A 22,901-nucleotide genomic window follows, 5' to 3' on the forward strand; every position below is an offset into this window, starting at 1 on the left:
TTCAATACTAAAGCAAAATACATTTTAGCAGTTGAAGCTTCCAATCAAGCCATATGGCTAAGAAAAATCCTTCCTAATCTATATCTTATTCAAAGCAAGCCCACTGTTTTTGTGGTGGACAACAAGTCAACCATTGCATTGACCAAGAATCTAGTTTTCCACGGTAAAACAAAACATATACATGTTAAGTATCATGCTTTTAGAGATGCAAAAAAGAATGGTGAAGTATCAGTTCAACACTGCACTTCAGATTAGCAATTAGCTAAATATAATAACCAAGATATTGCCAAAGCCGAGAATTGAATATCTCATAAGTGAGCTGAATGCCCAGGATGCAAACATTAAGGAGAAGTGTTAAGTTACTAATGTTTGCATGAAATCAACAAGTCAAAGTATTTGAATGCATTTTGCTTCGTTGTGTTCATTGTATTCGTATTTTAACTTGCATCCCAAATGCTCTTTCTCTTTCATTTCAAAACCTTTTGGCTATTTCATATAGACCTCCTCATGCAATTCACCGTGCAAAAATGTAGTCTTCACGTCAAGCTAATCAATCTCAAGGTTTAAACTCATTACTATTTGACTAATGGTGGAAACAATATTTGGAGGCTTACTATTTTTGCTATCTACTGGTCGATTTTGCTTGAAAGAAATGAGGTTGTTTTCCAACGTAAAGTTTCGGACTCCAACAACGTTTGGGACAATATCAAACTTCGAGTTGCAGTTTGGGCAAATTCTAGGTGGCTAGCTTCATAGTTTAATTCTTGATATTTATAGACATCCCAATTGTCCTATATCTTCTTTGAAAGTAACTAAGAGTAGATCAAAAATTGTATGGAAAAGTCCTCTGAAGGGTGTGGTTAAATTCAACATTGATGGTGCCTCCAAAGGCAACTGGGGGGAGGCTGGTATAGGCAGAATTCTTAGAAATGATAATGGTGAAGTTCCAGCAAAATTCTCAAAATCCATTTACATTGGGTGACTCAAATTTTGTAGAAATTCTTGCTATTCGTGAAGCCTTTTTAGGTATTATGTCATGAAATTACAATCACATTTCAACAATACTTTCATATACATCTATAAATATATTACATTTTACAAATATAACAAATGAACAAATCAAATGAGCTTATCCTTAACCATATTTAACCGGATAAAATCCAACATAATGTTGGATTAAATCTACACGTACTAAGAATTTAACTTAAGAGTTAAAGATCTAAAAACTTGTTACTTGCCAGTGAAAGAAGTTTGTTTTGGCTGTTTCTTTTTCCCCTTTGCTATCTCTCTCCGTTTATGGAAACCGACAGCTAAACCATAATAAAAGGATCTCTCTCTCCAATGTTTCTAACGTTGGGAGCAGCCTAATCATCCCGTTCTTCATCCTCGTCATAGTTGAAAGGTAATGGTACTGACTTAAAAGCGCGGAACTTGCCAACATTGTTCAGATGTTCATTCTCCAACCTGGTCGTATTCAATGGAAATGGAAATCAGAAAAGTTTCAAGACTTTACACATATAGATACTTTTGTATTTCTAGTTGAACAAACAGACGCCTGATTACCTGAAGAAATTCCAGATGCCACGACGAATGATCTCTAGACTGGCAACAATAGCAATTAAAGTTTTTCTGTGCAAAGACACCTTAAAATTCAGCACAGTTTGCAACCAGGCAAATCTCAGCATGAAATTCAAGACCTGCATTTACCAGCTTGGTTAGAAATATGTTGCTTCCAAGCTCCGATATAAGGAATTAACATCTATTTCTCTTCTCACCATTGCCCCGAAATATACACCTTTGTAAGGTATAAGCAGTTTATCTCTCAACCACCGGTTTCTAGAGTGGCGTTGCAGAAGTCCCCAGTCGACAACAAGGTCCCAATAGTAACCATAGATAGCTGCCATTGCCGAACAAATCCATGCTAGCATTTTCCAGCCGATTCCCTTATCCAGGCCATAAGCAGTCCTCGTGCAAACAGCAACAATTGTTAAAAGGTACTTCAATCCATTGTATCCTTGCATTGGATCTTTTTCTTCATGTAGGCGTCTGAGACACTGAGAGGGCAAAAGGAACATAAGCTTGAATTCTCCGAGGCTGATAAGATGCTTAACATTTGTCCCGTAACCCTTATTTCGCAATTAACAGTTGCTTTAAGTGATTTGAGTCAGAGATGAAAGTGGAATACCTGAAGTAAACGGGACAAGTATGGAACTACTGCAACTACGAAGTAGAAAGTGTTGAAAACAATGCTCATTTTGCAGGTGTTCTGTCTAATTTTATAGTCTCCCCAACCATAATAGCAAATGTAGAATTGCAGGCTCCTTATGGCTTGCACCTAAAAACAAGAATTAAACCTTTGATGTCCCTTTTTCCATCTAAAGAAGGAAAGCAGTAAATACAAAAGATTCATGCATAGAGCATGCCATTCTTATACCTGGCTAGTTAACTGATCTGCCAAGAAGAAGTCCTGGAATTTGACCTGCAACAACGAGAGATGGAAAGAAAAATAAAAATCTTTGTTGAGTTCTTAATTACGAGTCATCCATTTTAGCTTCAATGATGTTTCCTTTGATGCTTTACCTTGAAGAGAGGAGCACAAATACAGTGAAACAGACTTGTGAGGAAAAATAAGCGACTTGAGCGATATAGGATGTTGAATGGGCAGATTAATATAACAATTACAAGCTGCACAGACGAAAGGAAATATATTGGAGTTCAAGATGGTTAAAAGGAACGTGGATGGGTCAAGGAATGTACAACAATTTTGTTCAGTAATCTTACCGTGACCAAGATTAGGGGAATTAGTTCTGTGAGTGCTTTGTAATCTCCTGTTTTAGGGTCCATCTCCATGTCAAGATTTGAGATCACACTGGCCAGTGCTAGCGCTGCAAAACCAAAACTCAAGAGCAGAACTTCTCGGTAACCCAGCTCGGTCCCTTGCTTGAAGCCAAATATGAAGGTGTAGTTGATTCTATAGCGCCTCCAAAAGTAGACGTTGGCTCCATACATAAGCATATGTAGAACAATAAATGCGAACAAGCTGCAGGATAGTTGAAGTATCCTTTGTCAAGCACATAGGAGTCCAATATCATTGGAAGAACAGAGTTCTAAAACTGAAAGTCCTCACAAGGATTATGGATTCAATAAAAAGGCATAAGGCTATACATCAAAAGCAAAGAATCTTGTGCACTGATCATAATGAGGCTATTATTTAACTAGAAACCCGAAATCCTTAGGTACTCAGCCCGAGTGCATATGCATTGTATAACAGATTTAGTAATGTAATTAAAAATTTTCTGGTTTGGGGTAAGTTGATGGCATAGCAATTACCTATAAAGCGGAAACATGGTTTCCATGTACTGAGCCTTTCCTCCCTTATCGAGGAGATTGCGTGCATGTATGATCAATATAAGAGCTAGTATCAGAGCTGCTGTGCAGCCAACAAAGAGACCTGGAAATTTTCAATCAATGCATTTAAACTCGAGTCAAATTTAGGAAACACCCTTGAAGCATTCTCTACTTGGAAGACCTTATTTCATACTGAACTGAGCATCTTACCAGTACAAAACGATATTATATGCCTTTCTTTCTTCGGTTTTGGTCTTAGCTTGTTCATTCCTTTGCTGTGGTTTGAATTCGAAAAATGTTTGATGAATGTAGCTTCAACCCTCTCCATTAGCTTGGTTACCTTCAATTCCAAATTGGTAGAGAAGTTTAGAAAAGAGATCAGGGACTCAAAAAAAGTTACCACAACTATTTAAAGAGAAATTTCTGTCTAGAAACAAATGTATTTACTAATAGGAAGTTTACAACATTATATTAGCAGTAATGAACTTTGAATATGAGGTTGCCACTCCTGCACATCATCAATGAGGCACTTACTTCATCAAAGCCGCCAAGATAGGAATTATCCACTATTCTCATATAATTTCTTGATGCCCTTCTTGAAGTGATCTGTGACAACAGCAGAAAAAGTTTGAGCATACAGACCAACAGGCAACAGACCCATAGCTGATTGCCAACTATAAAGGTTTATAAAAAGAAGTACATGATAAAATTATATCTTAATACCTTATCATATTTCTTCATGATTTTAGAGAATGATAATATATTCATGAACCTGTTCTCAAAGGCAAAAAAAAAAAAAAAGATTAAATTCTATGATTTAAAGATAAAAGATATAAAAGCAACCAAATCTATGGGCTTAGTGGCCTCGGTTACCTGTAGTTCTTGAGAAGCGTAAGTTTCTGATAAAATTCAATAAACGCCTGCTTCAGTTGCTTTTCAATTTTCTTCAGGTTTTCCTTACTGAAGTTTAGCTGTGTCTGTTTACTACTTGAAAAATGAGTCTGAATAGCTTCATTCAACTTCACATGGTTCAGTATGTTCATTGAAGCAGATCTAATACTGGTAAGATTCTTGGGATTTTCTTCTTGAATGTCTTGGCTGATATAATTGGTATGCTTGTCATTATCTTCAATTGAGTCATCCGATTGCGGTTTGCCTTTATATTCATTCATAGCAACCATTCCTGCACGTAGGGTAAAGATTTCTTTCAATTATCCGAAACAAAAGAACCAAGGATTTCAGGTCTTTCTTATAGATCTCCAAATGAATTATGAACAATCTGAAGCATTATCCAAAGTGCCTCTTTCAACTGCTTACTAGGGCTTGATCCTGTCTCTGTTGAAGGTGGATGAACATGATCAAATCTCGGTGGTACTTTCAGAACTTTTATTCGGAAAGCAATGAAAGCATCCATTTGCTTGCTCAATGTTTGAGCTTCTTCAACCACTTCTTTCACTTTAGACTTGAAAAACTTGTCAACTTTATTCAACTCATTATCAAGCCTTCTAAAGAACAGCTGCTCGCATTCCCCACCTTCCTCTGCAGTCATCAGAAAGGCTGTCTCATACTTTGCAGATCCATTTCCTTTCACATGATTCACAAGAATGGCTTCGTTTTCAATGTCTTGATCATTCAAGGAGTTCGCACGTTGGTTTTGTCTCTGCATTAAACCACTAAAGGTTCTATAAAGCTTTAAGTCTCGCTGAAGACGAGCCGGGGTATCTGGTTGCTTGTTCTTTTGCCTCAAATGCTGGATTTGCTTCAACAGGATCTTCAAAGAATTGTAATTCATGTAAGCTGCCTGCCATTCAGGCACCATTTGAGAGGCAAATTCCTTGCCAAACTTCATCCTGAGGCAATTCCTAAAGCAGATATGGAAGGGAAATATGGAACAGATACAAATTTGAGGTGAAGCAAGCGTGGGAGGCTATGTTTTACAGTAACAAAAACTATTGGCAATGTAATTATGAGGATGAGAACAAGGATTTTGACTCCCCACGACATTCCAAGTTGATGTCTACTTGTTTTCCATTGTCCGGATTCTATATAAAATGTCACTTGTCATGGGTCACGCTCTCTCAATCATCTTCCAATCTCTTTCCTAATGACATTAAACTAGTTGATTAAATCCATTAATCCCTTTTCAAATTCCATTGAATTTCGCCTCCTTGTCACATGGAGTTCTCCAAAATGTTGAATCAGACCAAACCCACCACCATTTCATTGTTTCTTGGGGAGCCATCTTTTGTCGAAATCTAAAAATCTATTCCTACTCTGAACTTCTCCTATCCCTATCTATATCGAGGAAGGTCCCTTTCACCTCTCAACCTGTATTGCAACCATATTAAAAAGTTAAAGTTGCATTTGACGACAGGAAGGTTACAAGAAACCTGTACAAGCATGTCGAAAAGAAACCTTAAGAGGCTAATAAAGCTATGTCTGAAGCATACCAATGCTTTTAGAATCGTGCAGTTGATCAAATCCGTAGAGGTTAAAATATTGGTCCAACCGGTTTGATTGATCGTTTTAAAATTAAAAGAATCAAAACATATACACCACTTTAGTATACACTTTACCACACCTTAGCAAGTCTCATTTTAGATGGCAGCTGGCTTCCTACAACTTTTTCATAACTATGGCAACATCGGCTCGACGGTCGGACCGCTTTACTGGTCACTCGTGACAATCAACCAAGCCGGTTTTGCTTCTGAACCATCGACGCAGTGGACCCGGTGAGAAACTGTTTTGATCCGATAGGTCAATAGGAAAATCGACGTCCAAGGAATTTTGATGAATCATACTCGTTAAAATGACATGCAATCTACCATTTTAATAGAATTATCATTATTAAACTAAAATAATTTCAATTGAATATGAATTAGATAAATGGAATGATTAAATCAAATAAATGTTAATTGGAAATGTATTTCTTGGTAAAACTTAATTAAATCTGTTCTACATATCGAACAAAATTGTGGAATGGTTATTGGGGTTTGTCGCTGACATATGATGAGGTAAGGTTGAGTAATTGGATGACTCGACCCGTCATATTTAAAAATTAAATGAATCAAATATTTTTAAAAAGTCGATTAAAATTGAACAAACATAAAAGATGATCGAACTGATTAAATATCGAATTTGTTAGATGGGTTCAATTTGGATAAAAAGGACTTAAACTTTATCTTTTTTTGCAAATTACAATATTCAATCTAATAAATTTCATTCATAATTTTAAAATATGAAATGAAAATTAGTAATGAAAATATATATGTTACATAAATATAAAAATAATATATATAATATTATAAATATTTATATATAATATTAGTTTGGTCTTCTAGTTAGCTTGGTTAAAAAATTTTAAAATCGGGAACTATCTAAATAAGCTAGTTGAACCAAATTTTTTTGACCAATACACCCAATGGATTCATTGGACGAATAGTTTTACTCAAAATGCATTCGATTCGGTTAAGTCATTTGTTCAGTCCAATTTTACTCACTCTTTAAGATGAGGGATATTGCAAGGTAATCTTAACTATGAACAATAAAAACATTGCACAGGTGATTCAAATGAAAACATATGGGACCAATGTTAATTTTGATTTAACTTTGGCTATTAAAGATCTCTTGAGGAAGGAATGACCAGTCATTGTTATTTATATGTATCACAAAACCAATTGTTTGGTGGATTTTCTCATGAATATCTTGTCGGTATGATGTTTCTGAAAGATCCTCTTAGAGACACTGTATCAATTTAATGAGGTCATGTTATGAAAATTTCGTTATCACGTGTTATTTTGATATAAATTTACTGTTTTTATTTTCTTCTAATTAAACAAATAAAGAATATAAGCAATCTACGAATTACTAATGGCTAAACATACTTAGTTATACATTTTTTTGTTAATTTATCTTAATTATAACATGACCTTTAAACCAAAAAAAAAAAAAGATAAATGTTGAAATAGAACAAAATTCATGAAAAGCCAAAGTTGAAATCTCATATTGTGATCTTTGTGACCTATCCTAATTTAAATCTAAAACCAATCTTGTAAAACATGTAATCATACCTGTAAACCTGCCCTCTTAATAGGTTCAACCTTGTAATTGAACATTAAAATAATGTTCAAATCCCATTAGTGAGATTGACCTGAAGCTTGGGCGGGCCGCCTAGTCATTGAATACGCCTACTAGTATTGAAATACATGGCTCCATGAGTTAATAAGATGGGGACAAGATATTTGAATAAGAACCTTTCGCTGAAGAGATGGGCTTTTCAATTTACTCTGTGCAGAAATTGGTGTTTTTCTTCCTTCTGCAAAGCAATCCTATATTCCAGCTCTTGCCTTCTGCATTTCCAATCCATTTGGTGAACAGCTTAATTTGTTGTAATATTCAATTTTCTGATTCAAAAACCGATGCCCATTTCTCCAGTTTCCATTTTGTTTGGCCACACATAGCCAAACAAATAACATGAGATAATTAATCATTGCTAAACTGATTAATTAAAAGAATCAATGAATGTTTTGGTCATCTCTTTCGAGAATTCTTTAAGCATCTGATGGTTATAAGACACCATCAATCGAAACAAGCTCGAGGATAGTGCAGGTAGCAATAACCCTTATAAGGCTAGAATGCAACCAGTATGGTGCGGCTGCATCAATATGTTTGCCTTAAGAGTATTAGATTGGGTAAATTTAACGTACAAGACTTGCTATTGTAAACACATAGAGATCACACCAAGCTATGACAGATACATATATGTGTTTTTGGTTTCTAGTTCTACTAATTAAAATACCATGGCGGCCTCTATGATTACTAATTGCACACACCAGCACAATTAGTATGTACAAATAGGTTTAATATCACCTTAAGCATCCAATATCTAACTCTTATTGACATCCAAACTCTCTAACTGATACAGCTAAAAATACCCCAAACTTTTTTTTTAAGAGAAGAAGGAAATGGGGGAGAGGACGATCAGCTCACTCTTTATGCACTAAATAAATGGATTGACCCAGAAATCATCCACAGGATTAGAGTAGGATTCATACAAAGATATGGGTTCATGGAGCCACGGCTGAGAATTTGGTGGCATAGCTTGACAATCCTCGGAGTCAAATGCTTCAACCGTCAGTGGCTGCTCCAGTAAACTCTGTATTTCCCAAGACTCTTGAGATGAAACAAAATTGTCCTCTACCGTGCATGTGTTCTCTGATGGATAAAATTCATAAGTGGCTGGCTCTGGGAAGTCCTCCAACGTAGGAATTGCTGAGTCCAACTCCAACAAAGTATTGAGGAATGAGGAATCAGCATCAAAGGAATTCTCCTGCTCGATTTCCATACATGAATTATTTCCTGTAGGTGATGCAGTTGCTGATGTTAAATTGTTCTCCACTCTTCCCTTCAAGCGAGTGTTCCAGTAGTTTTTTATATCATTGTCAGTTCTTTGTGGCAGCATTGCTGCAATTGCCGACCATCTGATAATTAAAACTTGAGTAAATCAGAAAAGAAAAAAAAAATGCATACTATAATCTTATGTTGTGTTGTTACTAACCGATTTCCTAGCATCTTTTGCAGGTGGACTATGGCTTCTTCTTCTTCCCTGGTGAAGATTCCACGCTTTATGTTAGGCCTCAAGTAATTCATCCAACGAAGTCTGCAACTCTTCCCTGATCTTGACAAGCCTAGCAATAAAAAAGAAGTGCATGTAAATACTATATATAACTACAAATCCTGATGAACTATAGATTTTTCATACCAGCATATTTGGGCATTTCATTCCAATTCCAAATGCCATATCTCGTGATATAAGTAATCAGCTTCTGATCCTCTTCAGGGCTCCATGTTCCTTTCTTTAGAAATGTTCTGCTCCAGGATATTGGTTGCCTCACCATCTTTAAGACTACTCTACAAGTTCTGCAAGCAGGCACCTCAAAGCATCGGAACGAGTTCTTCCACAATATCGAACTTGAATCTCTCGCTTCTATATATTTATACCATGAATGTTTCAAAGATTCTAATCATCCCAACAACTTGTCAAAGACACGGAGGAAGTAATTTGTACGTTCCTTCCTAGATTTTTGCTTTCTTTTAATACAATTTAGGGCAAAAAGGAGTTTACTTGGAAAAAATTCCTCAGTGGGTCTTTTTTTTATTGTATTGGATTGGTAAGTAAAGATGAGACAACAGTAAAAGACGAAACAAAGAGTCGGGGGACTTTAAGTTGCATTTCTTGTTGTACATTGCATGTAAACACACTTCACATGTGAATGTAGTGAGTGCATCGTCTAAAATGGGGGGCTAGGTATTAATTTATTAATTCTGGGAGTTAATTCTACAGAGGAAATTAATAAGATCAAGGATGACATGCTCTAAATTTTTTATTTTTCTACCTTCCTTGGACTTGGAAATTCTATTGATCTTCTATATCTATTTCACGACGTCTGCCCTCTTTAGTAAAAGGGTCTGTACTATTGCACGGCTCCGTATACACGTCACTGCTTGTCTAATATCAAACTCTTTCTAGATTTTGACTTTCAATGTCTATATATCAATTACTTTGAGTGCTAACTATAACTAAGGTAAAATTTAAAAAGCTATTTTAAAATACTTAAAAAGGATGTTTTGATCCCTCTTATTTCAAAATAATGTTTTTTATCCTTTAACCATTAACACCGTTAGTCAACATTTAAATAAAATTATGCCCAGTACTACATAAATATTTCAGGATACAAATGTCCTTTTAAGAAAATATTTGGTCATATTCTCTTCCAAAACTTAATAAAATTCACTTTAATATTTAATAAATTTCAATATCCGACAAAGAAAAAAACACTTAAAACTTAATATAATTCCATAACGAGATTTGTGAATGTAGTAATTTGTCTCATTTTTATACTTAATAAAACTCAATATTTGACAGAGAAGTAAAAACTTAAAACTTTTTATATATAGTAATTAAGTCAAAATCTTTTTATGTCAGCTTAAACCCTAGTATCAAAGAATAAATTTTGGAAAAATTTTTTTCAACAAAATTAGTAATTACGAGAAAAAAAATAATCTCTATACGCTATAAAGTTCATATACAGAAATATAATAAAATATAGAATGAAGTCGATACATATAATACTTGCCTACATAATTTTTACCTTTCTCTATATCAATTCTGACTTTCTGAGTTATTTCCATTTTCCTTTGATCGTTTGAATCTCCTTTGTGTGAATCCAATAGAACTATTATTCTATTCTTTCACACATGATATCAATTCCTTTAATTGAAGTTTCCATGTAAGATTAACCGAAAAGCTATTTGCTCAAATTTTGACAGCCGAAATCTATAAAAGGAAAAGAGCCAATTCATATATAGCTGTTCTTCAAGAGATCCAGGGCAGAATTTTTTTTTAAAAAAAAGATAATTAAATTAGAAATTTTCATTGTGAATTTGATAGTTATTTTTTTTCTTTTCCAAAATGTCCCTAAGTTGAGCAAACATAGATTTAAGCTAAAGTCTGCCTGGGGTATTGTCAAGGCTATGTAGATGGCACCAACATGTCCTCCCACCATAGTTTTGACCATATGTAATATGATTTAAAATTATATTTTGACCATATATATATAGTTTTTCATCTGCTTGCTGAAATTCAATGATCCTAAGCTTGACGTACCGAACAAGCTAAAAGCTGGTTTTGCAAAACCTTGTTCGGCCTAATTATTGCTTTCTGGACTAAATTAGCTACTACAAAAGCTGAGGCCAAACAGGCTTCAATTAGTGATCTAGTTTTCTTTATTTCATTGGCTTGCTCTAATAGCTTGAATTTCTTCCTCAACCTCACTAAATAACATGAGCTGCTGGAAACATGGCTGAGATAATTAATCATTGCTAAGCTGATTAATTAAAACAGTGAATGAATGCCTTGGTCATCTCTTTCGAGAAGTCTTTAAGTATTTCAAGATTCTAGGACACCATCAAACAAACAAGCTCAAGAATAATGCAGATAGCAATAACCCTTATAATGCTAGAATACAACCAGTGTGGTGCGGCTGTATCAATATTCTTGGCTTAGAGTATTAGATTGAGTAAAGTTTCTGTTTTCTTCTTTTGTTTTTTTTTTCTTTACAACGTACAATACTTGCTACTTGTAAACACATAGAGATGATCACTAAGATATGACAGATACATATATATGTTTTTGGTTTCTAGTTCCCCTATTTAAAATACTTTCCAGCCTCTATGTTTACATGAGTGCACAAACCAGCATAATTAGTTCGTTCAAATAGGATTAATATCACTTTAAGCATCCAATATCTAACGTTTATTGACATCCATCCTCTCTAACGATTTGATTATGCTGACACAGCTCACTCTTCATGCACTAAATAAATGGACTGACCCAGAAATCATCCACAGGTTTATAGAAGGATTCATACAAATATAGGGGTTCATGGAGCCATAGCTGAGAATTTGGTGACAAGGCTTGGCAATCTTCAGAATCAAAAGCCACTTCCGTCAGTGGCTGCTCCAATAAACTCTGTATTTCCCAAGACTCTTGAGATGAAACAAAATTGTCCTCTACTGTGTAAGTGTTCTCTGATGGAGAAATTTCATAAGTGGCTGGTTCTGGGAAGTCCTTCAAAGCTGGGTCCAGCTCCAACAAAGTATTGAGGGATGAGGAATCAGCATCAGAGGAATTCTCCTGCTCAGTTTCGATACCTGAATTGTTTGCTGTAGGTGATGCAGTTGCTGATGCTAAATTGTTCCCCACTCTTTTCTTCAAGCGAGTGTTCCAATAGTTTTTTATATCATTGTCAGTTCTTTGTAGCATTGCTGCAATTGCTGACCATCTGAAAATTAAAGCTTTAGTAAATCAGATAAAACAAAACCCCAACAATAATTTTATGTTTTGTAAATATTGCTGCTGTTGTGTTATTACTAACCGATTTCCTAGCATCTTTTGCAGGTGGACTATGGTTTCTTCTTCTGCCTTGGTGAGGTTTCCACGCTTTATGTTAGGCCTCAAGTAATTCATCCAACGACGTCTGCAACTCTTCCCTGGTCTTGACAAGCCTAGCAATCAAAAAGAAGTGCAAGTAACTACTACTTATAACTACAAAATCCTGATGAAATTTAAGTTTTAGTAAATCCGTATAGCTCGTTCTCGTTCATCGAACTTAAATGAACTAGAGATGTCTCATACCAGCATATTTGGGCATTTCATTCCAATTCCAAATGCCATATCTCATGATATAAGCAATCAACTTCTGATCTTCTTCAGGGCTCCATGTTCCTTTCTTTAGAAACGCTCTGTTCCAGGATATTGGTTGCCTCACCATCTTTGAGACTACTCTACAAGTTCTGCAAGAAGGCACCTCAAAGCATCCAAATGAATTCTTCCACAATATCAAACTTCAATTCTATTTATACCGTAAATGTTTCAAAGATTCTAATCACCTGAACAACTAGTCAAAGACGACACAGGAGTAATAAATTTGTAGATTGTTGCTTTCTTCCAAGGAGTTTACTTGGAAAAAAATTAATTCCTCAAGGGGTCTTTCTTTATTCTATCGGATGGGTAAGTAAAGATGAGACAACAGTGGAAGACAAAACAAAGAGTCAGGTGACTTCACGTTGCATTTTTGTTTGGACATAGCATGTAACACACTTCACATTTGAATATAGCTAGTCAGTGTATCGTCTAAAATGGGGGGCTAACTATTAACTAATCGTTTAATTTATTCATTCTGGAAGTTGAAGTTAAATACAGATCAAGGATGACAGACATATATAATCTACCTTTTCCATTGTCCACCTTGGACTTGGAAATTCTACGGATCTTCTATTTCTATTTTACCAGGTGTTACCTCATTACTTTGCTGTGACCGCTTCTCTGATATCAAACTCTTCTAGATTTTGAATTCAATATCTCCCTTACGTTGACTGCAACTGTAACGAATACTGAAGATAAAAAATCAAGTTCTGAAGTAATTCACATTTGAGTTCATACCCAACAGATTGACAAGACAATGAAAACACTACCAAGAAACATCATTAATTTTCCAATGGGATTAATTTCGTCAGATTTATTTATTTTTTTATATTTTCAATGAATTCCAACGGAAACAATTCTATTATAAATTCATCACAAAAAAAAAAAATTTGCATATGGTTTTATCTTTTTCGGTGAAAAATTTCATAAAAAATTGATTATTTTTTATGGGAGTTTTTTATTGAAAATTTATTTTAAAAAATAATAATATTTTATTAGAGAACTTACTTTTGTTGTTCGAATTCATGTGTTGTATTATTATTATTATTATTGGTACATGTGTAAGCCCATTGAATTTATATGTTACGGAAAATGATGCATTGATCTTTTAGCTCCCTAAGATTAGAATCTAAGACTTTCCAAATAAAAAGTTCACGTCCTAACAATTGAGCTATTCATTGCACCAATCCTTTACTTATTCTAGTATGTATTTCAGTCAAATTAATATATAGTGGCATAATTATAAATTTGTAATCTTGGAAATTTTAATAGAGTTGTTTATTATATTTTTGACAAGAGAATAAAATTATATTAATTAAAACGTTATATTAATGCTATCTCAATTACAACCATTACACTACGGAGTTCATATACAGAAATATAATAAAATATGGAATCAAGTCGACACATAAAATACTAACCTAAATAATTTTTCCCTTTCTCTATATCAATTCTGACTTTCTGAGTTATTTCCATTTTTCCTTGGATTGTTTGAATCTCCTTGTGCGAAGGCTATATGATTTAAGCTAAAGTCTCTTTGGGACATTGTCAAGGCTATATGATTAATTATTTTCATTCTATTAATTTTATTATTTCTATTTATTCATTTTTTGTGTAACAAAAATAAATGTCAGGACAACGGATAATATATATGTTGCCTTTGGAAACACAACTTTGAACTTAGATATGAATTTAGATTTTAACGTTTTTGATTTAAACCCGATTAATCTTAATTTTTTGTTTGGATGAATTTTAGATTTCGGATTCAAAATCATAAATTTCAAGAAGGGCGAGATTTATAATTGAGCTAAATTTGACAAATACTAATTACATCAAAAAATCAATTTAAAATCCTACAATGGAATCTTAAAATCGCCTTTGGATTTCATCTAAGCCCAAATCTAAAGTTTAACATTCTCAGGCAATCTATTGGTTCATTATTACTGACCCAAATAAAACAAAAGTAGAAATTTGAAAGAATGTACAAACACTGTTGAATACAATTTTGCTAGGTCAAAGTCATGTTTTCAATTTCATTGTTAGGTCAAAGTCACCCCCACATAACAATATTGGAGACAATTTTTGCTTACTAACATCAATGTCCTTTTCTTTAGAATAAATTAATCCAATACCTTATGCTTCCTTATGAAGAGATTTTATTTTTTAATCTCCTTTTATTGACTAATCCAAAGTAAAGAGATTTGGTTTATGCTAGTATCATTGTAAAACAAGCCGTGCAAGTGTTACCCAAATAATTAGATGGTGTCTTTCTTAGTTCACAATATTAGTTAAAGAGAAAAGGAGGAGAAAATCATACATTAGATGTCATGTGCATTTCCAAAGCTCCCAACATCTCAAGGTGTAACACCCCATATCCTCGTATAAAAGTCAATATGACCTTATCGACAAGACAAAAGGTCAATCGGTGTAAATTTAAGTGCCAAAGAGCGGTGACAAGTGAAATGAGTATTTTGAAATAAATAATCTACACGTGTGAAAATAGTAATTAAATAATAATAATATTTTTATTGAGGATGAATTAACAAGTTAAAAGGTGATTTGGAAGTAAACCGAGGCAAAGTAAGATGTTTTGGAGCCCTAGAAGGCTAGAGAAAATTTTTTAAATAAAATAATATTTTATTAATAAAATAATATTAACATATTAATATTTTATCTATAGTCAAAATTAATCATGAAAGAGGATTTTATGACTAATCTAAGTGGGGAAGAAGAAATAAAAAAGAATTTGAAAGAAAAACGACGATTGTGGGGCCCGCATGTCTTTATTAAATAGGGCTAGAACGGGTTCGTATATATTTAAATATTATGATGATACTTTGGTGAAGTGTAAATTTTATATTTTGTTTGCACACGTGTAAAGGAAGGAAAATAGAAGGAAATTGGAATTGAATAAATGTGGGAAGGACCAATTGTGAAGGATAAAAGTTTGAAGGGTCACATGGTAAATAAGGAAAAGTTTGAGGACTTATGCGTAAATTTCAACATTTGAAGTCAAATGGGAATTTACTAACCAAGGAAGGTTAGATTATGTGGAATATGAGATATACATGTGAAATGAACTATTAGATGCAAATTATTGCATGCAAAAAGGAGGAAGTTAGTGAGAAACATGTGAGACCCCACCATGTGAAAGTTGATAAAGAGAAAAAGAATAAAGAGTATTTAGGTGAAGGAAAACCATGGTTTGGCAAAGATAGCCCATGGTAAAGCAAGTAAGGTTGCTAATGTGATTTAATAAGAAAAAGAAAAAATACTTTAGTTGAATGAAATTTTATTGGTTTTGAGGGAGGTCAAATAGGATTCAAGAGTGGAAAAATGCATGAAGTCTTATTGGTTCATGGGAGGGCAAAGGTTATTGGCAAAGGAAATGTGAATGAACTGTTATTGGGTGATAAGGTGGCATTAAAAAGGAAATGAAAATGAAATGCATAGAAATACAAGTGAAATGAAATGCAAATAAACAAAATAAGGAAATTTGAGTTGAAGGGCATGACAATCTGATTGAGTTAAAGAGAAAAAAAAAGAAAATAATAGAAAAAGGAGTGACTTTGGGCAATCCGCCCACAAGAGAATAAAAAGAAAGAAAAAGAAGGCTTCACAAGACCATTTCAAGGTCATTTTCTTGTGAAGTCCGCCCACACCAAAGAAATGAAAAGAAAACAAACAATTTGACTTTACTTTGAGAAAACTGCACCATTGAGACAAAAAAAGGGAGAATCTGCTTAGAAGCAAAGAGAAGAAGAAAAAAAAAAGAAAGAAGAAAGGTGTCAAGCCCAACTCTATAAAATATTTGCCATGTCATTCATGTGCTTGATAATATGTTTGCATACTTGGAAAGCCTCGAAAAATCGTTAAAAGTCAATAGTGAACCTAGTGGTACAACTAAGATGAATTAAGCCTCGAACTAGTTCAAATAGAGATTTTGAGATGAAATTGAGAATTTTAAAAACCCAGAATGACTTAATATGGTGATTCAAAGTTCGAGGATTGATTTGGAGTCAAATTGGAATTTTCATGACGTAGGGGCAAAATGGTCATTTTGCCACCCAAGGGCAAAATTGGAATTTTACACCACCCAACACTTGTTATGCCTAAGGATTTCATCCATTAACATTTTATGTTATGGATAATTGAGATATTTTATGTGGTGGTGAAGAAAGCTTAGTTGTTTAAGTGTTAAACATGAACCAATGGAAGGGTGACAAGTGGCAAGCTTTCATTTCTTTATAATTTACATTAAAAATCAGCACATGACTTTCCCATTTCACTCCCATATGTTCGGCCTCACCAAGGAAAAGAGGAAAGAAAGAAAGAACAAAACCCTAGTTAGAAAATTCAAGGGAAAATTGTGGAATTTCAAGGAATCAAGTGACAAAAGGTAAGATTTTTCAATTTTAGCTTGAGATTGATCTTTCCTAAGCATTCTTTCTCATTTTTCATGGTTGAAATTCATGATTTCATGATGGATCCCTTGTTGGCTGAACCTAGGGGGAGAAGATTTGATGATGAATTTAGTTGGAAAACATGTTATTCTAGTGTTTTTAGTTGGTTGGTGATGTGTAGCATGAAAAGCAAACAAGAAAAATTCATGTTCTTCCATCACCCTCATTGGCCGAATCTTCCTTATGGTATGTTGATGGTGGATTTGATTTTATTTCAAGTGATTTGGTTAGGAACTAATGATTTATGGTGTAAAAAAATCAAGTATGAAAAACCATAATGTTTATGTACCCACCATGGCCGAATTTCATAAGGAACCTAGTGATGATGATTTTTGTGATATCTTATGTTATTTAGTTAGAATTTAATGAATGGTGGTGAAGGAAATTGAAAATGGTAATTTTAAAGTAAAGTTCTTTTAGTAAATAAGTTGAATAACAATGAGAAAGTCAAGCTCATTGAGGCACTTTGGTGTATTTTGGGACATTGGAAGTGTGATGAATATAATTGGAGTCAATTTGGATGTTTTGGTTAAATCAAAGGTGGAGAGTTTGAATTAGGTCGAAAATCGATCCATTCTGATCACAATTGAACCAATGTGTAACACCGTCTTTAAGTGACTATCCAAACAACCTCATGCATTCATATAGAGCCTGAAATAGATTTATAATGACATGACACAATATATTGAATTATTTGTCGTGTATTGTGTATAGGTGGTGAAACTTTCGATAAGGGTAAGGAGATTGTACTCGAAGACCAAGACTAGGAGTACTTCGACTCTTGATATTGTGAGTAACCTGATTATTGTCTTAATTATCTAAAGTAGTTTTTATTCATTTTTGTGATTTTATAAAAAATTGAGTTTAAATGGTAAATCCTTATGTTTTATAAGTAAAATGTGATTAAATGAAATGAGTTTTATAAATCATTTTGAAATTGAATGATGATTTTAGAAATGGAGTAATTGGAAATTGTTTGTTTGTGTTGTAAATTTATGGTTTGAATTGAATGGCTTATGATGATATTGGCATGAATGGCTGAATTGGAAATTGTGTTGAAATTGTATGAACTATTTATTTTGCCTTGATAAGTTGGGTAGTAATATAATTTCCATGTCATGCTGTCGAAACTTTTATTGATTTGGTGGGATATTGATTAGCTTACTGCAGTGGGCGGGTTTTGGTGGACCAGCCTATTAAAGAGGGGCACGGTAAACCCGGTTATATTTTACCTCGGTATGAGGGGCGCGGAGGGTATCTCTTGAGGTAAAGCTTTAGAGTTCACTACACGCTAAACCATCACGTGAGAGTGAACTCAGCCAATGCCAAAGAATGGCTATGCTTTTGAACGTAAAAATGTGTTTTATGCGTATATGAACTTTTCTTTAACAGCCTTGGTGGACTCGGTTAGATGCCTCGGCCAAGGTATCCTTGAGAATGAGTTTTGGCACGAACCAAATTTTTAAGAAATTCATAAGCCATGTTGATTATTTGAGTGAAATGAATTTATTTTGTTTAGTTGAAATGAGTTTGAAACGTTATGAATCATAGTACGATGAACTATTTTAAGTTGTCTCTATTTACTCGGCTTTAGATATTTTAGATGATATTTGTTTACTCACTAAGTTTATATAAACTCACCACCCTTCTTTCCACCCATTTCAAGCTCAGGATAGTCTATAGATAGCTAATTTCGTCGAGGGCTACAGTTGGATTTGCATCCTCAAAAATTGTAAGTCCACAGCTTTTGTTACCTTCGGTCATTCGGGGGCTCACATGTCATTGTAAATTAAATTACACACTCTAGCTCACTGTGTTACTGTATGTATGGATTTGTTTTGCTTTTACGTTACAAAAATTATTTACGGATATCTCTATAAATATTGTTTCATAAGAAAATAGAATATTTTATTTAATATTTTTATTTTATTCTAGTAGATATCATTTCACTTTAAATGAATGTTTAGACATTTAAACTTATTTTTGGTTATGAAATATGTATCTTTCACTCATATACTACATTTTTAGATGGTTTCGAAATTTTCAAGGAAAAATGACCAAAATACCCCTATGAGACGAAAATTATCTTTTTATTGTTTTGGTTTGGAAATAGCTTATAATCTTTTAAAATATGATATTAGCAACTATTGCTCGCAGGGGAGGTGAGAAAACTGATATTAAAGCTTTGCGGGGTTTCGGTTGGCATTCAAGGTAATGAATGTCTATCGAGACATCGCGACGGTTGTAACGGGCTCGAGGAGAGTACCGGGTCATGACAAAAGGAAAAAAGGAGAAAGGAGGAAATGCTTGCAAAAGGCTCAGCTTTGGAGGGACTAGAGAAAATCGAGAGGTTTTCTTCCCCACCCACATGCCATTGTTGAAGTTTAGAGAGATTTGGTGGTTCGGTTTAGAAATTCCAAGGTAAGGAAGCTAGAAACTATCATTTTGTTTGAAATGCATGTCTTTGAACCGATTATAATGTGAGATTTTGCTTGTGGTAGCAAGAACCTTCAAGGATTCAAGGAACCCGGGGCATGCATGTAGATAGATCTTGGAATACATGGTGATTTTGGAGCTAAATTGACAATGGGTAAGTGTTTTAGTCTTAAAATCACAAGTAAACAAGAGAAATGAGATATGCATTGATTGTTTAAACTTGTGGTAGCAATGGTGGCTGAGAGTGTGAATAAATTGTGAACTATGTGTATGGAACTCAAGCTAAAACTGAAAGGTGAGCATGCAATGTCAGTATAGTATATTGTGTTGGCTTTGGTTGGTTGGAAGTGTGTGGGTTGTGTGTTATATGATTGTGAATAAGGTTGATGAAAATTATGAAATTGGTTAAGGATTTATTCGGTGATATGCTACCATGCATATGAATAAATAAGTATATTGGGTTTGCATTGTTGCTAGGAAGTGTGTAAGTGAGGAAAGTGTGCAGTGGTCGCGTGCCGGAGGAAGTGAAGGGTGATCGGCAAGTAAAATTAGTTAGATACGCACTTGAATCAATAGCGACATAATATCCCACCATTGTAAGGTGAGCAGGGGGTGCTTATTTCAAAATTTTCATAGCTATATAATGTTATACATTTTATAAACGTTGTCGGATTTCATTAAATGCAATTATGGAAAGTATGAGCTGTTAGCCTCGATAGGCAATTTCTAAATAGATTTACAATGATTTATACATTGTTATTGTGAAAAACATGAGCTGGTAGAACTCATAGAAGATTGTGGATGTAAGCTGATTTGAAAAATTGTTTGTGTATACTATATGTATACGAGCATATATGAAAAGAGTTTTAGAAATCGAGAAACTAGCCTTTTTGTGATGTTTGCATCAAAATTCATGCCTTTCATTTTTATGTGATATGCATAGCTAAATGCATTTGTTAAATGATTTAAAATGCAAATTTTGAGCATCGGTTTTATTCCGATCTTTGTACCAAGTGTTTACACCATGCCATTTAATGTGAAAAGCAATTTGAAGGGTTATTGAACCTTGATTTCAAATGTTTTGAAGAAAAAGCCTTGGAAAACTTGATTTGGTTTTGAAAATGGTTTTGACAAATTGAGAACATCGAGAGTATGTCGAATGTCACATCAAGATAGTGTGACCCTTGTGCACAAGTGAGCTCTAGCTAGAGAACCTTTGGGTTGCCAACGAGTTGCTAGACGTGGCTGGGGCCATGGTCTGTGATTATACGTGGCAAGGCCACGGGTTGTTATATGTGGCTAGCCCACAAGTGATATATGAGGTTGCAACTGATTGATTTCTCCGATGTCGGCCAACATCGTTGAGACTGCCATGGCTATGGGAATCCGGTAGAGCGAGGCTCCTAGATTGTTATTACACGAAAGTGGGTCCACGGGTGATTACTATGCTTACCTACTCGAGAGCCTTGTGAGTTTTTTGACACGTACTCTTTTGCATGGTGGAGAGTTAAGGCTTTTGTGCAGCTTCCCTTGTTTAAATAAAAGTGTTCAGTGCTTACTTGACGAACATGAGTTGGCTTATGTGGTTGAACACATTGATTTCTTTACATGCCACATATTTTGGGAACGTGCATACTTTTATACTATTATTCTTATGTTGATGGCATGTGATGTTTTCGATGATTGAACTTTATTTTGCTACACTTGTTTTCGGCATCGTTTTGCCAAGTGAAATATTGCATTGTGATTTTATAGCATCATTTCTATAAGGCACAAAATTCCCTACATGTGATTTGGGTTCTTAAGATTATTATGTTTTATTCCGATTTTATTATTCAACTTATCTACTTTATGCTTGTTTCCCATCTACGCCCTGCTCACGGAGCCGATGATCACCGAGCCTGTGAGCTCACCCTCTTATTTCCCCTTTTGCAGATAGTGATCAGCCATGCGTGCAATCATCGACACTTATGGTCCACCACAGATAGGTAAAGGCATCTCATAACACTTTATTCCGAGTCGCTCCACTACTAGAGGTCAAGTCATTTATAGCTTGATGTATTTGTAAAATGTGTCAATGTAAATCTGCAGTTAGTTACTATAGACTTTAATGTATTCTTACGATTATGGTGGATAAAGGATAAGATGGTTTAATATGATTTATGTTCAATTCTTATTACAAAGAGGTATATGGTTCAAAGTAATTTCATGGATTGATGGCATATTAACTAAAGTTTCAATCAAGGCTTGTTCGGGACTTGACGATTTCCTCCGCAAAACTCGAACGCCGGTAGCGATTGAGGAGCCGTCATTACACAAGGTATAAAACTTTTAAATAAAAATAAATATTGAAAATCTCACAATTGATAAATTCATAAAAAGAATGGAGAGGCAAAAAATAAATAAAATTTACGTAGAAAAACATTTTTAAGAAAAGTTTATATGCTTTTTTGTTCTTTCTTTCTTCTTTCTAAATATTATTAAAAAAGGTTGCTATGATGTAATATAAATATTTAAATAAAAAATGTTAATAAAAGAGAAGAAAAACGAAGAAAAGTGTAAAACTATAAGAGAATCATGGAGAGGTAAGAAAAATTATCAAATAATTTTAACAAACTTTAATAACTCTTTGTGCTTTTTAATTCCCTTATAGGTCCTGACTTGTGAATACTTCTACAAAGTAATAGCACTTCCACATTCTTGCAATGACTTGGGAGAACTTTCTTAATTATTTTTGCATACAATTATTCTCTCACGTTCAATTACAAGTCATTAAATAGTTAAACAATGCAATTTCTAGTAAAATAGGCAAATAAAAACTACCTTAGAATAAAGAAGTGAAGGCTCTTTTATCACAAATCTTTGAGAGTTTGCTATTAAATTCACTTTGGAAGGTTTTCTGAAAACTAATTGGAAAGGAAAAAGTAGTTGAATTAGACTCAATATTGGATCAACAAATTGTTGGTGCAAATGGGGTTTAGATGAAAATTGACTTCAATGTGAGTCTTTCAATAGATGTTATTTTTAAAACTTATTTCGTTCCCACCACTCGGTATGCAAAAGAAAATAATGTGAATAACTTTAGGGATACAATGAAGCTAACGTCTAACTTTATCTTGCACTTTATGAGAGTAGACTACTAGATATACCCGAGGGTTTGCAAAGTTGTTCAGCCTTGGAGCCTACTTTTTGTAAGAAGTAGATTATAAGTAATTTGGATTCCTTTGATAGATGATGGGAACTCAAGTGTGTATGTTTAATTTTAGAACATAACACTTGTATTACTCTTGATTTTTCTGCTAATATCTTACTTGTTTTGGTGTATTAAAATGGTTGGCAGTAAGTCCTTTATATAGGCTTGCAAGTGTCTCTTCTTCAAAGACACAACC

General features: G+C 34.1%; 3 protein-coding genes and 2 long non-coding RNA genes across 9 annotated transcripts; 2 read left to right on the forward strand and 3 right to left on the reverse strand.

Moving 5' to 3' along the window:
* Nucleotides 1,365–5,197, reverse strand: LOC18594779 (phosphate transporter PHO1 homolog 3). Of its 2 annotated transcripts, none has more exons than XM_018124605.1 (13): nt 4,666–5,197; nt 4,222–4,531; nt 4,072–4,120; nt 3,883–3,954; nt 3,559–3,688; nt 3,331–3,451; nt 2,782–3,040; nt 2,581–2,685; nt 2,435–2,479; nt 2,186–2,335; nt 1,776–2,054; nt 1,564–1,697; nt 1,365–1,464 (listed from the first exon to the last, which is right to left on the reverse strand). In XM_018124605.1, the coding sequence occupies exons 1-13, from the start codon at nt 5,195–5,197 to the stop codon at nt 1,365–1,367; spliced, it is 2,286 nt and encodes a 761-aa protein (XP_017980094.1). The 2 variants fall into 2 exon arrangements, with proteins under 2 accessions (XP_017980094.1, XP_017980093.1); XM_018124604.1 differs by having other exon boundaries at nt 4,222–4,552.
* LOC18594780 (myb-related protein 330) lies at nt 8,348–9,245 on the reverse strand. Its single transcript, XM_007022417.2, has 3 exons — nt 9,110–9,245; nt 8,906–9,035; nt 8,348–8,828 (listed from the first exon to the last, which is right to left on the reverse strand). The coding sequence occupies exons 1-3, from the start codon at nt 9,243–9,245 to the stop codon at nt 8,348–8,350; spliced, it is 747 nt and encodes a 248-aa protein (XP_007022479.2).
* On the reverse strand, nt 11,723–12,680 carry LOC18594781 (myb-related protein Myb4). The gene is made up of 3 exons (XM_007022418.2): nt 12,545–12,680; nt 12,285–12,414; nt 11,723–12,191 (listed from the first exon to the last, which is right to left on the reverse strand). Exons 1-3 carry the CDS (start codon nt 12,678–12,680, stop codon nt 11,723–11,725), a joined length of 735 nt encoding a protein of 244 aa, XP_007022480.2.
* LOC108662874 lies at nt 16,910–19,275 on the forward strand. 3 transcript variants are annotated; one of them, XR_001928726.1, is made up of 4 exons: nt 16,910–17,012; nt 17,791–17,865; nt 18,743–18,808; nt 19,234–19,269. It is a non-coding gene; the product is annotated as an uncharacterized LOC108662874 (long non-coding RNA). The 3 variants fall into 3 exon arrangements; XR_001928725.1 differs by having other exon boundaries at nt 18,748–18,808; XR_001928727.1 differs by lacking the exon at nt 18,743–18,808 and having other exon boundaries at nt 19,234–19,275.
* On the forward strand, nt 19,310–22,388 carry LOC108662873. 2 transcript variants are annotated; one of them, XR_001928724.1, is made up of 5 exons: nt 19,310–19,497; nt 19,578–19,666; nt 19,742–20,113; nt 21,448–21,832; nt 22,166–22,388. It is a non-coding gene; the product is annotated as an uncharacterized LOC108662873 (long non-coding RNA). The 2 variants fall into 2 exon arrangements; XR_001928723.1 differs by having other exon boundaries at nt 19,990–20,113.

The sequence above is a fragment of the Theobroma cacao genome, chromosome 7 (genome assembly GCF_000208745.1).
Source record: "Theobroma cacao cultivar B97-61/B2 chromosome 7, Criollo_cocoa_genome_V2, whole genome shotgun sequence".
Lineage (NCBI taxonomy): Eukaryota > Viridiplantae > Streptophyta > Magnoliopsida > Malvales > Malvaceae > Theobroma > Theobroma cacao.